The following is a 16,109-nucleotide window of genomic DNA, read 5'->3' as shown; positions in this document are numbered from 1 at the left end:
TTTAGGTGCAGCCTTTGCCCCCTGGACTAAGTTAGGATTTCCTGCTCTATGTTCTATCAAAACAGGAATAATATATCATTGTAATCATCAGATTGGACCATTTGCAATTTCATATTTGACCATTTTTTTAATCTAAAAAAGTGGCGATGTCATGTGGTTCGACCTAAATGCTTCTTTGATATCTTTCTTGTGAGATCCTGTGCCTGTTGGAGAGAAGGCCCACTGGGCCTGGGTCTCACACTCCACCCAGCACCTAGCCTAGAGCTTGCTGCCTAAGTAGCTGGTCAGTCAAACTTGAATGCACATTAAAGGAAGGGACGTGATGCTTCCCTAGTGTCCACTCTGTGCCACGTGCTTTACATGCACCATCTCACTTCCTCCTCACAACTCGGTGAACTAGGTGGTGTTATTCCAATTTTATAAATATAGAAACAGACAGATTAATGACCTGGCCTAAGTCTCTAGAGTATTAGGGACTGGAAGAGTAGGGTTAGAACCAGGTGACCTGAAGCCAACAGTCCATGACTTTGTCCATGACCCCCACTTACTATGGCAGACTCTCATAATCAGTAGGGGCGACCATTGCCCAATACTTCTGCATCTCCTCCCTTGCCCACCTTCACTTTGGAGGCTGTGAAAGCTAAACACTAACCTTACCCAGTTTCTCCTCCAGCCAGTAGTGGCTAAGTGGATGTAAGCAGAAAACTTTTGCTTTCTTAATGAAAGGGACAGAAGTGGCTGGCATATGGATGTGAAATGTAGAGCTGAGGCAGCCATCTCATGATTTTGAAGGAACTTCAAATAATCACTAAGGAAATCACGGATACCGGCGCCGACATTATGGACCCACTGAACCAGAACCCCTCAGTCATCTCTTTCAGACTTCTTGTTAAGGGAGAAAAATGACCTCTATTTGTTTAAGCTTCTGTCAGTGGGCCGTTTTGTTACTTGTAGCTGAATGCCCGCACCCAGCTCATGCCTAGTCACTCCTGTCAGTCACTTTGAAGTCAGCTTAACTTTTCCCTCATTCTCCTTGCCATATCCAAACAAATTTTGGCTATTCTTAATTTGAAATGTCTTTTGACACTTTCTTTTTTATCCTTGCCATTTACGTCCCAATTCATGCCCAGATTGTTATAAGAATAATAGCAATGGAGTCAGCTTTGGAGGCAGACTGGCTTTGGTTTAAAAACTAACATCCCTGTGTATTAGCTCTGAGAGCATGAGTAACTTACTTAACTGCTCTGAGCTTGGGAAATTAGTATTTTGAGGATTAAATGAGATACCCTGTGTAAAGAGACTCTACATGTAAAGATACACCATAAAGTATACTATGTAAAGATACATATGTAAAGAGACATATACTATTAATTTCCTTTCCCATCAACTGATCGCCTATCTCCAAACTCTTCTCTCTCCAATGTATCTGGACTTATCAAAGCACATCAAGCCAACAAATGTTTCTGACTACATACTCTGAAGATTTTTCTGGGCATTAACCTTCTCGACATTGCCTTGATTCTTCACTCAAAAATTCTTCAGTGGGTAAAGGACCCTTGATATTCAGATGCTGGTAATCCTCTCATATTCAGTCTCCAATTACAAATCCTCTTACTCATTCTCCATGGAATAAATCATATTCTTTCTTGCTTTTGGAGTTTTGCTTAAAACAGTGACCCTTAAACTCTAGCATGCAGCAGAATCACCCAGGAGGCTTGTTCATGGAGTTTGCTGGGCCCTCCCCAAGAGCTTCTGATTTGGTGGATCTGGAATGGGGCCAAGAATCTGCATTTCTAACAAGTTGCCCAGGTTATGCTTATGCTGTTCTTCAGGGGACCACACTTTGAGAACTCCTGACTTAGACTATTTCCAGGTGCTTATAGAAAACATAAAGAAAACCAAGAGAAATAATGGGAATTTTTGCATAAACTATTGTAAGAATATGACATAATAGTTTAGAATATGCCATATATGTATTAGTTTCCTAGAGGGCAAGGCTGGAATAGGGTCAACCTATATTAAATAAGTATTATCGACCACATACCATGTATCAAATACTACTATGTTAGGCTCAATAAATATAACAGCAAGTTGAAAGCCATAAAAAGTACTAAGTATTTTAATAAGAAAACATGTAAGATCTCAAAATTTAAGATGACTACTTTAGGTCAAATGAAATAAAGATAGTGGAAATGGATGTTTGACATTAAATTCAGGGAGTAGATTGGCGTTATTATTTATACCTAAACAACCTTACCTCTCCAAGGCCAAGGCAAACCCCACAGATTAGTACTTATGCAAGTTCATGGCATCCGAGAGGCATACAATGGAGCTAGTGCCCTAGGCTCACTGTAATGTGGCTCCCATCAACCCAATATCCTCAGGGACCCAGGAGGGCCAGAAGTGGTTCAAGATCAAGGTTTGTTTAAATGCCAGCACTTGATATTCTTGTGAATAGCTACCTTTACAGAGGCTCCCCAATTCTGATAAAGGGTCTGAAGACAAGGAACAAACCTGCTGGTTCTGTAGTGTATTCAAACGAGAATCAAGTTTCTTCTTTTCGATACATAAATCATTCATCTGATGAAGCTTTTTAGTGTGTTCTTTTGTCTTCATCATCAGTTCCCATCGCATTTGAGCAATCTTTTCCTACCAGGGCAGGAAAATGCAAAATGCATTAAGTGAATGAGAGAGAAAGAGAGAAAAATGCATGTTCAGATTTGACCAAAACCATCAGGAGAATGGAGCAATATGCACATAGGAAAATATAATCAGAAGCAACCAGAAGTGGCTGCATTGGGTCTGGTTTGATTAAAGAAAAGATAAGAAGAATATAAGTATGCTCAAGGATAAAAGGAGGTAAAAATAAGATAGATATGGATATCACTCCATTGTTGAGGAATGAAATTAGTATGCATATTGAGTGCTGGTATTCATTACTTAAAAGAATGATAATTTAAGCAGCAAACTTTCATGTATTGCTTTTTCCCCAGTCTTGGCCCAGGATCCCCAAGGTAGCCGGCTCGAACTGCCAGACATCTGCTAGTGGTGGCTTTCCTTTGTTCTCTTATTGCTCCAAAAAATTATTTTAGATTGCACATATTATCTCTAGCATTTCCCTGATAAGGACCAGTCCCATTGACTTGAACACCTAAGTAATTTTCACAGTAAAATGCTAAATCTTGGATAAGCAAAGATGAGATGAGATTGCACTAGGAACCTCTACTTCTTCCCTCTCTACTGAAGAGATGAGATAGAAAGCTGGAGAAATAATTATTTCTGGGATTATAAAATCTTTGTAAAAGCTCCTGTCTTTGAATCAGGCTATTAACTGGGGTACTGCCTCATCTCCTGGCTCTGGGAACAAGGCATTAACATCTTCTGAGACCCTACCAGCTAAATAGTCCATACCTTGTTATAAAATTTATTACTTAAAAATGTTTTCTAATTTTAAGAATGTAACAGCATGCAAAAGCTATATAGAATAATACAATTAGGATCCTCAGAGTAGAGCGGTTCCATCTCTAACACTGTTAGAGCATTTATACACCAATGCAAACCTCAAAGTGGGATCTCGGTGATCTTTCATGCCATTTGCCATCGTATTTGCAAGCACCCTGGAACCCAAACCCCAGTGCTGGTGCTTTGCCCCAAGAGATGAGTCCCTCCAACTAGGTGAACAGCGATCACTGTACCTCCCACATCTTCATTTCCTTTGCATTCGATAGCTCCTTTCGGAGTTTTTTGATCTTTAGTTCTTCGAGTGTGGTGTTCACAGAAAGAGTCTGAAGGGCTTCTAGGTTTATCACACGGCCGAACTTGCTGATCATGAGTTGACGGACTGTTTCTTCCATTTCTAAAAGAAGACGGTCACTGTCTTAGGCTCTTCAGTGTCTCCCATCGTTATTAACGAACAAGATCAATAACAATAGCATTCTAAGGAACAGCTTTTACAAGATGATGGTGAGAGATTTTGTTACCAGTTGATTTTTCCTGTGGCGTCTCACCTGCTAGTGTACTTTCCTCACTTAAAATGCCCATTCCTGTCTCGTCTTTTCATCTACTTCAAAATCCTGTGTAAAACAGATTCATCTTTCCCAGCTGGCTTACACACTCTGATGTGCCACTCCTCAGACTGTTAATGGGCCCCAACTGGATTATGAACGCTTCTGTTTTTGTGTTGTTTTTTTTTTTTTTAATTACTGATCTCTACAGCATCCAGTGTTAAGAATAGAGCAGGCACTTAAGAAGTTTCCATCTTTCTCCAAGTAGAAATGAAAGTCCTTGCAGTGGTTCACAAGGTCCTACAGGTCTGTCCTGTGCTGCCCCTGTTATCTCTCCCACCTCCTTTCCCATGTCTTTCCTCATTAACTCCAGACACGCTGGCCTCCCTTTTGCTTCTCAAACACTCCAGGCTCACTCCCATCTCAGTTCCCACTGTCTGGAATTTTCTTCTCGAAACAGCCACATGGTTCACTCCGCACAGCCCACTTTCTGAAAGCAAGCTGTGAGACTGGTGAAAGACTCATTTCCAACACACTCAATACTGAAGATGTAACCAAGAGCAGGTCCTCGTCCTCTAACCAGGGAGAACCGCATCTTAGGAGGTATGTCAGCTCTCCAAGGAGCTCTTCCCAGCTTCCTAAGGACCTCAGCACTCTCTTTCCCAGTCCCTTTTAAATTTTTCTTTTTAGTAATTACCTTCATCTAAAATGCAACATATTTTACTTTCGTTTATTGTCTTTCTTCAATATGAGAACACCTAGGGAAAATTCCATTTGCAGGATCTGAGGTCCCCAAGAAAATGTAATCTTGTAACAAGACTTTCTCAGTCACCAGACTGTCCCCTATGTGAAGTCTGAAGGCCCTAAGGTATAACAAGATGACACAATTCTGTCATAATGCAGAAATTTATATTCAGGTGTCATTGTTATGGTTGAATTATAATGATATAATTGGCATGGCTACCATTTTGCATAATTCAGGGAGAGGCTCTTCATTTCTGTTCTATGTGAGTGGTGCCCACATGGATTTATATAACATGGTTAGATTATTTGCACATGTGTGGCTAGCCTGTGGCTGCCTGCTTGGCCTCCCTCATTTAGAACCTTGATTCCCCTCAGCCAGCCCTATGTAAGGGGTGGCCTTTCCCATGGCAGCCTCATGTACTAAGACATGTACTCTAGTCCTAGCCATTCCCGCCATGGAGCCAGCCTAATGCCCTTCTCCTGATTCGATTAGGCCAGCTAGTGTTCACCGGAGACATCGAGGCTTCTGGAACATGCATCACCGTCCTTCCCCATGGCCACAAGCTGTCCCCTCCTTGGAATGGAGAGAACTCTTCTTGCCCTAGGTCTAGGGACGGAGGAAGGCAACGAGAAGCTAACTGTGGTTTCCCCCATCACTGTTAAGCCTTTCTTCTCTGGGTTACAGGAAAGGACCCCACTCCTGGTTTCACCTTCAGAATTATGAAATCATCGGTCTTTAACCACCTCACAACTTGCTTTCAGAAAACCGGCTAGGGTGGCAGAAGAACTGAATAAAACTTCCACCACATGGAACTCTTTCTTTTTATTTCAGAGAACACTCCGAAAATCTGAAAACTTCATTTCATCTTCACACATTTTCTCAACCTGAGAGTTTACTCAAATTGAAACAAGCTTCTTTTCTTGTTTTCACACTAGTTTACTCCTTGTTTTGATGAACAGTACTTCCAAATCTAAACGACACTCACAGCCTACAGAAGCCAAAGGAATGTGAAGTATGTGAGAGACCTGGAGCCTCCAGGCTTTCACCTCAGAAAGCTGTCTCTCAGACAGGCGTTATTCAAACATGGAGGCCTAACGTGTACTTTTTAATTTTATAATCCAGCCACCCGTGAGGGCAGAACCATCAGCACTCCTGGGAAAATGGCCTCTACAAAGCCAAGCAATTTGGACTGGTTCACCGCTACATTCTTCCCACTTTTTTCCTTTTTCAATTTTTCTTTTTTTAAAAAAACAAAATTATTATTTAATTGTGGTAAAATACACATAACATAAAATGTGCCATTTTAATTGTTTATAAGTGTACAGTTCTCTGGCATTAAGGTAGATGCTACAGTACTAGAAATATTATTGTTATTAAACCTGGAATATTTCATAACTTATACATATGTTCCATACATCAAATATTACAATTTTTTCTTTTTTTTGGTAAGGAAGATTGTCACTGAGCTAACATCTGTGCCAACCTTCCTCTATTTTGTATGTGGGACACCCCACAGCATGGCTTGATAAGTGGTACATAGGTCTGTGCCCGGGATCTGAACCTGTGAACCCTGGGCTGCCGAAGTGGAACACACAAACTTAACCACTATGCCACCAGGCCAAGTCCCTACAAAAAGTATTTTAAAAGATAATTATATTTATACTATGCATCTTATACTACATATCTCAATTTCAGGTGGATTAAAAACGCAAATGTAAAGAATACTACTAGTAGAGGAAACTATAGAAAAGTCTCCTTATGACCTCAAAATAGGAAAGGACTTCTTAATCAAGACACACACAATGCACAAACCATAAAAAATGGATAAAATTATAGTAAGATTTAAAATTTATCCCCAAAAGAGGCACTAAAGAAGGCAAAAAGGCAAGCCCCAAACTAGAAGAGATCTGAAGTGCATTTAATACACAAAGACAGACAGAATATGGAAAACACTCTGCAAAGGCAATAAGAAAACAAATAAAAAATAGAAGTAAAAAATGGGCAAAGGATATAACAGGCAAGTTACAGAACAGGAAACACAAATAAATGTATGTGAAGATGCTCAGCCTCACAGAACTAAGGAAACGTGGATTAAAAAAAACCGCAGTGAGATACCAGTTAACATCCACTAGGCTGGCAAAACTATTAAAGTCTAACAGTATCAAGTGTTGATGAGAATATGGAGCAAGGGCAATTCTCACACACTGCCAGGGGGATAAGATATGGTACAACCACTTTGGTGGTGGGGGGTGCAACTTGGCAATACCCAGGTGAGCTGAAAATGCACATCCCCCATACCCTGGGACCCCATCCTGGGCTTCACCTTCTCACACACATGTGCACAGGGAGACGTGTCCAAGAAGCTTTGCTGTAACATTATCTGTAATCGTGATAAATTAGAAATACCCTAAATATCCATCAACTGGAGAATGAAGAAATAAGTTCTTTTATAGTCCTACGATGGAATACTGTAGTAGCAGTCAAGATGAATAAATTATCTGTAATAATATAGATAAGTCTGAAAAACTGGCTTAACAAAGTAAACTTCAAAGTTATATGAATAATATAGTATTACAGTGAAAAACACAAAAAGTAGTTTCACATAGCACGTGTGGATAAGTACATTTGTGTGTGTGTTCCCCTGGTGCCTGGTCCTGGGGAAGGAGATAGTAGAGGAGTATTAGAAAGAGAAGGGGCTTCAATTGTATCATCAATGTTTTACTTCTTAAGTTTGGTAGTGGTAATGTGGGTTATTATTATACAATTCTATATTTTATTATAAATAAAACCTTTTATACTTCAGAGAAATAGCTCCTATGATAAAACAATTATCCTTTTAAAATAGGAGAGTGATCATTTAATGGTAGCTGGAGAGATAGTAAGTAGGAAGATGCGGAGGTGTTCTTGCTTCCTCAGAGGTCCTGATTCTGTGATTACTTACTGTTTTCAAAGTTGGAGTCACTTGACCCCTATTATCAGTAAGTATGACTAGATAACCTATGGGCTTTGTTACTCACGGTTTATATTTTTTGCCATCTCTCTCTTTTCTCGGATAAGCTGTTTACGCCTCTCCCGGCATTCTTTGTTAAGTTTTTGCTGCTTTGAATTTTCCTCCTGGAGCTGTACAATTCGCTCTTGCAGCCGTCCCAAGGAGTGGTTAGAAAAGACCAAAGTTCCAGAAAGATCAGTAGGTATTTCCCCAAATACCACATACTCTATCTACAAAAACAAAACAAGACAAAGATCAAACGAAATGTAAGGTCACAGAAAGCACTAGGGAAGCACCTCCTCCTTTGTCCCTGGTTTAGGGCACTTGCCTTTGGATTTCTATCTTTCTCACCACTGAGGAAGGTAAGCGGGAGGTCACCTTCAGACAGTAAGCCACATTTTGTCCCTCTGGGGACAGCAAACCTTCCCACATAGACCATGCCCAATACCTACTGCATAATGACAGAACAGACATTTCAGGGACGGCATATTAGGCAAATTGCCACAGATACCTAAACCAGTTTGGGTCAGTTGTACAAAATATATGTAAGGCTGATCTAGGGCTTTTCTTCCAAAATACAGCTTTCTCTCCTTGCCTGACAAAATAGGATGTGATGGGCCTTTTCTCTCATTGAGATGTATCTCTGTTTTTTTTTTTTTTTTTTTTTTTGAGGAAGATTAGCCCTGAGCTAACTACTGCCTATCCTCCTCTTTTTGCTGAGGACGACTGGCCCTGAGCTAACATCTGTGCCCATATTCCTCTACTTTATATGTGGCACGCCTACCACAGCATGGCTTGCCAAGCAGTGCCATGTCCGCACCCGGGATCCGAACCAGTGAACCACAGGCCACCGAAGTGGAACGTGTGCACTTAACCACTGCGCCACCGGGCTGGCCCCTATCTCTGCATTTTAATATAAGTTGTAATTCAAGTAGAGTGTGCAAATGAACAAAGAAAGAGAAAAAAAAAAGAATATTTTCCTTTTTTCTTGACCTCCCTCATTAGCAAGTAGGGATTAAGTGAAGATAATTCTTGCATCATTAATTCATGTCTATTTAAAGATGGTGTAAAAAGTTACATGTGTGCTTTCATGTTTCAACCTCCAAGTTATTCCATTCTGAAGTTATAGGCTCATTTCTCTAGACGTGAAATGATTCAACTTTCAAAGTGATAATGGGCCACAGGGAAATACCTGTTGTGATGTTATTCTTTTATAACAATCTGAGAACACATAAGGAAAAGTTGGGGTGTCATTCTACACGTACAACTCTCAGCAAAGGACCGTACTTCTCCCCACTAGGGACCCAAGACTCTTCCTCTGGAAAAACCTGTGTGTGGTGGTTCTTCTGCTCAGACGGGGTGGGTCAACCTCTCCAGACTATCACCTGGTGGAGCTTGAGCGGAATCACAACCAGCAGTTCATTCAGCCGCTGCTGCTTCTCTCGCTGATAAGCCTCCAGGGCCTCCTCTGCTGCATTCAGATTAGTCCCCACAATTTTTACCTGTGGAAAGCCCCATGTGTGACATGTTGAAAAGATTCGATGAACACCTACCCACGGTGGTAAATGAGGGCATCTTGGGAGGAAGTAAAAGCATGAGCGGGATCTGCTTGGCCAGGCTGTGATGGATGACCCCAGTTTGCAGCCCAGGAATGTATATTCTTTTCTTCCTGTTAACTCATGATCCACATCACCTTTTCAATTGTTCCCATGTCCCCAGAGTTGTAAAGGGAATGAGAGATCAGAAGACATGTCCTCATCTCCCTTTTATTTTCTCCATGGCATGTCATTGTCAGGACAGTGGGAACCTCACTTGGTCATAATGATCTCAATAAATTAAAGGAAAAAGCCCTTTAAAGCAACACAACTACTAACTACAGTATTTTGAAAGCACATTCTTCACCTCCTAAAAAACTTGAGGGTTTTCCAAATCATTTCCTATTTGCAAGGGGAGAGGAAATCTATCACAAATATTTTTGAATATGAATCAAGCTAAGTGATGTTGCCCTAGGAAAGAGTACCAAAGAGGGAAAATGAGCAGATAAGGCAGAAATTAGTCAATATAATTATAACAGAAGTTTAGCTTACTGGTCTTCAATACAGGATGCACATACCCCAGAGGGTCAACAAAATGATGTACTGGTTGCAGTAAGAAAACATCAGAGTTTCTATTTATTTTTATCTCATTCTTTTTAATTTCTGTTTTTGTGAACATTTCATAATATAGAAAATATATTAGTACAATAGTTCATGAATATAACTTATAAATAAATATACATTTATTGTGGGGATACTAGCTCTACCGTTTTTTTACTTATAGAAGTACGTAACCAAATAAGTTTGGGGACTAACAATTTAGATGGAGAAAGTCCAATCTTCAAAAGAGCTACAGCCCCTGCCACAATTGTGCTTAAAGAAAAAAATTTGAAATGTTTCTTCTCTGGGGAGAAGTCCTAATTTATGTCATTGCTGTGAAATGGCAATATCATATTATAGCTAAGAGGATGTGTAGCATATGCTGGGAAAGGGTAAATAGACCTGAGAAAGGCAGACCACCATACTTTTTTGGACATTGTATCATATTCCTTTTTGAGGTTATCAATAGTTTTCTTTTCTTCAACTAAGGCCTCTTCGATGTCCAGCCTTTTCTCTCGAAGTTGAAGGGCCAGTTCAAAAAGACCCGTATCGCAATCTGAAAAGACAGTCAAAATGAAAAAGCAGCCCCATTTGTTATGGAATGTAGTGGACTTTGGATCTTCAGAATTAATCACCTCCATTTGTGGATTCACTCTAGCAAGGTTTTACTACACTTAGGGCTCCATTGCTTTAGCTAGAAATTATTACTACTAATAATAATTATGATAGTAATTATGAAATTAGTATTGATGTTCTGAGCAGTACTCTGAGCCAGGCTCGGTGCTAGGCTCTTTATGTATGTTATCTCACTCAAGGCTCATAGGCCCTGCAAGGAAGAAATGATTGTGCCATTTTATGGGTGAGGACTCTAAGTCTCAGAGAGGTCACCTAGCTGATACGTGACAGAATGGGACGAAAGTACACTTCTATTAATTTCCACTATTTCACACTAATAGCCACATTTATCCACTGAGAAATACATAGAGAGTGTGAAAATGTGATAGAGTACCACCACGGAATTTAGGAACCTTTGTTCTTGCCCTAGTTCTACCGCTGAACTACAGGGAGACTTTGTTCAAGCCCTGTAATCCCGCTAGAAAAGAACAAGTTGCATTACAAGATTTAGCTCTCTTCCACTCATAAATATTATAATTTTAAGAAGATTCTTATTTTCAACATCAAAACAAGATTTAGGGGCTGGCTTGGTGGTGTAGTGGTTAAGTTTGTGTGCTCCACTTCGGTGGGCCAGGATTTGTGGGTTTGGATCCCAGGTGTGGACCTAGCACTGCTTGTCAAGCCACACTGTGGCAGCATCCCACATAAAATGGAGGAAGATAGGCACAGATGTTAGCTCAATGACAATCTTCCTCAAGCAAAACGAGGAAGATTGGCAACAGTTGTGAGCTCAGGGCCAATCCTCCTCACAAAAAAAAACCCCAAACAAAATTTAAATGTTATTTGAAATTAAACTTAAAATTTGATTTAAAATTTACAAGAAATGTCTAGAAAAACAAATTTTAGACCAACAAGAAATTGGTTTTTTCCTACAGAATCATTCATCTATTGGGACTGTAAGAATATTGGTCTGACTGCTTCTTTCTGGTTTCAACAGAGAAAACAGTGAATACAAGTTGTCAAGCATCTCTCGGAAACTAGCACAAATTGCTCTTACAAAACAGATCTGAAATGTGAAACATCTGAATGGGTTTTTCAAAAAGGAAGAGCTCTGTAAAAAAAAAAATTTAACTATATATATAAAAAACAATCTTCTATTTCTCCATAAAATGAAATGCTGTATAATTTATGACTCAATCAACTATAAACTATCTGAAGATTAATTTGTCACTTACAAATGGTTGCCTAAGGGAAGAGAATATAAATCACCCAGAGAGCCCCAAAAAGTATTCATTAGACTATGCTGCCTACATCTTAAATCATCCTTTCTTTAAATTCTATTATGAGACAATTGAGAAACCAGAAAAAGAACCTTCTTGGGACTGTCAATCCATAGTCACACTTCACAGAGAACACATGGTTTTAACCAACTTACTTGTTGGGCAGATAGAATCATCAAAAACCTCATCTTCAGATCCAGACTCATCCTCATCACTCTCCAAGCTGGACTCTTCCTCACTTGATTCATCACTATCTTCATCTTCATCTAAGGAGAGAAGAAAAATTGTTAATAAGCAGAGAAGTTCCTGCATTGAGCTAAATCTCAGATTTTTAAAATAAAGTATTTTTCAATGAGTTGGTCACTAGGAAGAGAACAAAGATAAAGCAGGAAAATAATATGTTTAGAAGAGTTTAAAATGGTTAAGGTCACAGAGACCACAAACTCAAATGCCTGCAGAAGGATGTGCAGTTAATCTCAATGCATTCAGTCAGAGAGGGTTGAGACTAAGCTGCTTATACTGTGACCCACCTAACACACGCCTGGTTACACAGGCCCACAGTTCCTGAATCGTAGTGCTCTGAAAACAGAGGAGATTTTCATAACTTATCTCACCTGAAGAAAGCTTAGCGTGAATATGCATGTCCTGTTGCAGAAGTGTTAAGATGCTTGATTTAGAGATCCTGCACCAAATCCTCCTATGGATGTTAGTTGACAGACTCTCTTTTGACCAAACTTGAGTCAGGCTCCTTTGAGTCCTTTCTGACTAGTCCCTGACCTTGGGCTCTGTCCTTGGCCCCTGTCCTTGGCCCATTTAGTCCTGCGTTAGCAAGAATACTGCTGAGTTGGTTTAGTAAAAAGCCCCCACACTTGATATCTGATTAAATTCTTTATTCCCTAGCCTCAATGTCTTATCACTCTGGCCTACCTTCAGCAAGAATCCTGTAGATCAGTTTAGCAAAGAATCACCTCTTAGTAATTTTCCACCCGCTGACCCCCACCCTGCTCCTTGGCTATGAATCTCCACTTGTCCTTGTTGTATTCAGAGTTGAGCTGACCCCTCTCCCTACTACAAAATCTCATTGTAGTAGTCCCCCTGAGTAAAGTCTGCCTTGTTGTTCTTTAACAAATGTCATGAATAATTATTTTCTTTAACAATGTCATATGCAATGTCTTTTATAAAATATAAAAATTTTTGAATACTAAAAACACATCCGCCCCCCAAGAGTTTTGGATAAGGGATTGTGGACCTCCCCCACCCAATTCTGCCCTATTTCCTTGTAAAACACCTTAAGGTTATCTATAAACCATGGATCACCAATTGGCAATTTCTATTTTATGGAAAATCAATTTAGCAATAAGAGCTGGACTTCATACTCTCTAGAAGATTTCTTAAATTTAAGATCTCTCTTAAAATTACTTTAAGCGATCTGTACAGTGGTTTATGAAATAAATCAGCAAAGTTTAAAATTAGACTTCAAAATTCTTACACAGTCTTCTGCTTTCAGGAAGATGGGGTAGATCTATTTTTCGCTATTCCTCCCAACAAACATAGCTAAAAACTCTGGACGTTATGTATAAAACAAATATAAGAAGACTCTGAAAAGTGGAAGATGGAGGCAGATATACTATGCACCTAAGAACCCAAGGAACCACACTGTGGAGAGTTCCTTGGGTATTCTTTTTGACTCATATATCTCAGACGTGGAGATGAATAAGTCAGTGATCTGGAACCACCAACAGGTACAGATATGAAAAGGTCCAACAAGAGCCTGCTTTTCTAGCCAAACTACTAGGAAAGAAGCAGTGTAGCAAGAGAAAACTTTTAGACAATATTCCAACTGTCGAAGCAAATAATCCATAATCAATCTATAAATCTAAATTTGGGGTGAGTTTATTATGAGCCAGTTCTGAGGACTATAGCCTGGGGCCCTCTTTCCCCAAAGAAGGAAGGGCATGAAAGAAGTGGGGCGTACAGAGTGGTTATATACCATCTTGGAACAAAGAGCATACATCACATATGACAGGAATATCTCTTTTACTACTGTCACGAGATGCTTAGCTGGCACAGCAGCTCAGTGGCCAGTGGGTCAGTGGTCACAAGGTGAGCATAGCAGGTCAGTAATTAATCCTTAGTTTCCAGGGAGAGATGCTTATCCTTAAGGAAATGCCAATATGGTGGGGAAGCTACCTCCCTATCTTTAAGGGCATCCTTCTCGTCTTTGAGATATTGTAATGTTTAAAGCAGATGAACAACACACGCTCATGAGGCCACATCAGGCCCTTTTGGAAAAACAAGGTCAGGCCAAATAAGATTTAAACCAAATGGCTTCCTCATATACTCCAATATATCCTATTGCTTTTCACTTATTTACACAACCAAACACCACAGGAAAAAACTGCGATATTATATCCACTCATATCAGCAAAGGCCAAAGGGGGAGCAAGACGTCCACCGTTGCAAAGCTGTGATGAGGCACCCCTACATTCCCACCAGGATGGTGCCAGAGAAGACCAAGTGAGGAACTAGGACATTTACTCCTGCTGGCTGGTAACCAGCTCTCCCTGCCTCAACCAAGGTGTCTGTGGAGGCTAAATGGGTAGCCCGGACTTCCACTCTCACCTGGCAGTAACAAGGTTCCCTTCCACCTCCCCAGAGAGGTGGTGTCAGAAGAACCCTAGTGGAGAGTCAGAACTTTCACCTTTGCCCAGAGGTACCAAGGCCACCACTACCATGTTGTCAGTAGAGACTATGCAGGGGAGCTGGAACTCCCATCCACACATAGCAATAACAAGGAGATCCACTCCCACCTTGGGTGACAGCGAAGGTTGAATACCTCTACCTGGCAGTAAGGAGTGGGCACCCATCCCTTTCTCTGGCAGAGTGGTGTTAGAGAAAGCCAAGTAAAACAGAAGATTTAAATAAGATACAGTCTTATAACGCAATGTGAAAGTTTCCAGGTTTCAATTGCAGGTGACTCATCACATCAAGAACCAGGAAGATCTCCAACTGAATGAGAAGAGACAACCAATAAATATCAACACTATGATGACGGAAATGTTAGAATTATCTGACGAAGCATTTAAAACAGCCATGAAAAAAAGGCTTCAATGAGCAATTATGAAGACACTTTAAGCAAATGAAAAAATACAAAGCCTCAGCAAAGAAATAAAAAGTCTCAGCTAAAAAAAAAAAGTTATAAAAGAACTAAATGGAGGGGGCCAGCCCTGTGGCCAAGTGGTTACATTCGTGCGCTCCGCTTCGGCGGCTCAGGGTTTGGATCCTGGGCGCAGACATGGCACTGCTCATTAGGCCATGTTGAGGTGGTATCTCACATGCCACAACTAGAAGGACCCACAATTATGTGCTGGAGGGATTTGGGGAGAAAATAAAGCAGGGGAAAAAAAAGAAGATTGGCGACAGTTGTTAACTCAGGTGTCTTTAAAAAAAAAAAAAGAACTAAATGGAAATTTTAGAACTGAAAAATACAGTAACTAGAATAAAAACTGAATGGGTAGGCTCAAAAGCTGAATAGAAGGGACAGAGAAAAGAATAAGTGAACTTGAAGAGAGAACAATAGAAATTAGCCAATTTGACCAACAGAAAGAAAACAGACTGAAAAACAAGCAAACAAACCCCACACCCTAGAGCCTCAGGGACCTATGGGACTATAACAAAAGACCTAAAATTCACGCCACCAGAGTCCCAGAAGGGGTTAAAAAAGAGGGAGTCTTTAAAAGTACTTGAAGAAATAATGGCTGAAAACTTTTCAAATTTGGAAAAAGACATCAACTTACAGGCTAAAGAAGTTTAGTGAACTCTAAACAGGATAAACTCAAAGAAATATACACCAAGACACATCACAGTCAAACTTCTGAACACTAAAGACAGAAAAAATCTTGAAGGTAGTGACAGAAAAGTGATACTTTACCTACAGGGGATAAACAATTTAAATATCAGAGAGTTTCTCATCAGAAACCATGGAGGCCAGAGGAAGTGGCACAATGTATTTCAAGTGCTGAAAGAAAAGAAATATCAACCTAGAATCCTATACCCAGTGAAAATGTCTTTCAGAAATAGAGGGGAAATTAAGACATTCTCAGATTAAGAAAAAATAAGAAAATTTGCCACTAGTATACCTATCCTAAAAGAATGGATAAAGGAAATTCCCTAAACAGAAGGGAATTTTTTTTTAAAGGAACCTTGGAACATCAGGAAGGAGGAAAGAACATGGTAAGCAAAACTATGGGTAAATACAAAGGCTTTCCTCCTCCAAGTGTTTAAATTAAGTTTGCTGATTGAATCAAAAATTATATCAACACCTGATGTAGCTCTAGATGT

The 16,109-nt window shown here is 40.0% G+C and overlaps 1 protein-coding gene across 7 annotated transcripts in view; it reads right to left on the bottom strand.

Annotated features, from left to right (window-relative positions):
• CFAP44 (cilia and flagella associated protein 44) overlaps positions 1-16,109 on the bottom strand; it is a 105,192-nt gene that overhangs the window by 3,263 nt on the left and 85,820 nt on the right. For 6 of the 7 annotated variants that reach the window (XM_070581937.1, XM_070581940.1, XM_070581938.1 and 3 more), the window contains 6 exons: positions 11,924-12,034; positions 10,299-10,429; positions 9,124-9,240; positions 7,767-7,968; positions 3,696-3,856; positions 2,515-2,649 (listed from right to left, as the gene is read on the bottom strand). In XM_070581937.1, the coding sequence (XP_070438038.1) occupies positions 2,515-2,649; positions 3,696-3,856; positions 7,767-7,968; positions 9,124-9,240; positions 10,299-10,429; positions 11,924-12,034 (857 nt within the window). Of the gene's footprint in view, positions 1-2,514; positions 2,650-3,695; positions 3,857-7,766; positions 7,969-9,123; positions 9,241-10,298; positions 10,430-11,923; positions 12,035-16,109 lie in introns of those variants that run through there. The other variant, XR_011528959.1, reaches the window with a different exon arrangement.

Source organism: Equus przewalskii, chromosome 18, assembly GCF_037783145.1.
Source record: "Equus przewalskii isolate Varuska chromosome 18, EquPr2, whole genome shotgun sequence".
Lineage (NCBI taxonomy): Eukaryota > Metazoa > Chordata > Mammalia > Perissodactyla > Equidae > Equus > Equus przewalskii.
Note: the sequence above shows the minus strand (reverse complement) of the source record. Positions and strands in the feature narration are given on the sequence as shown.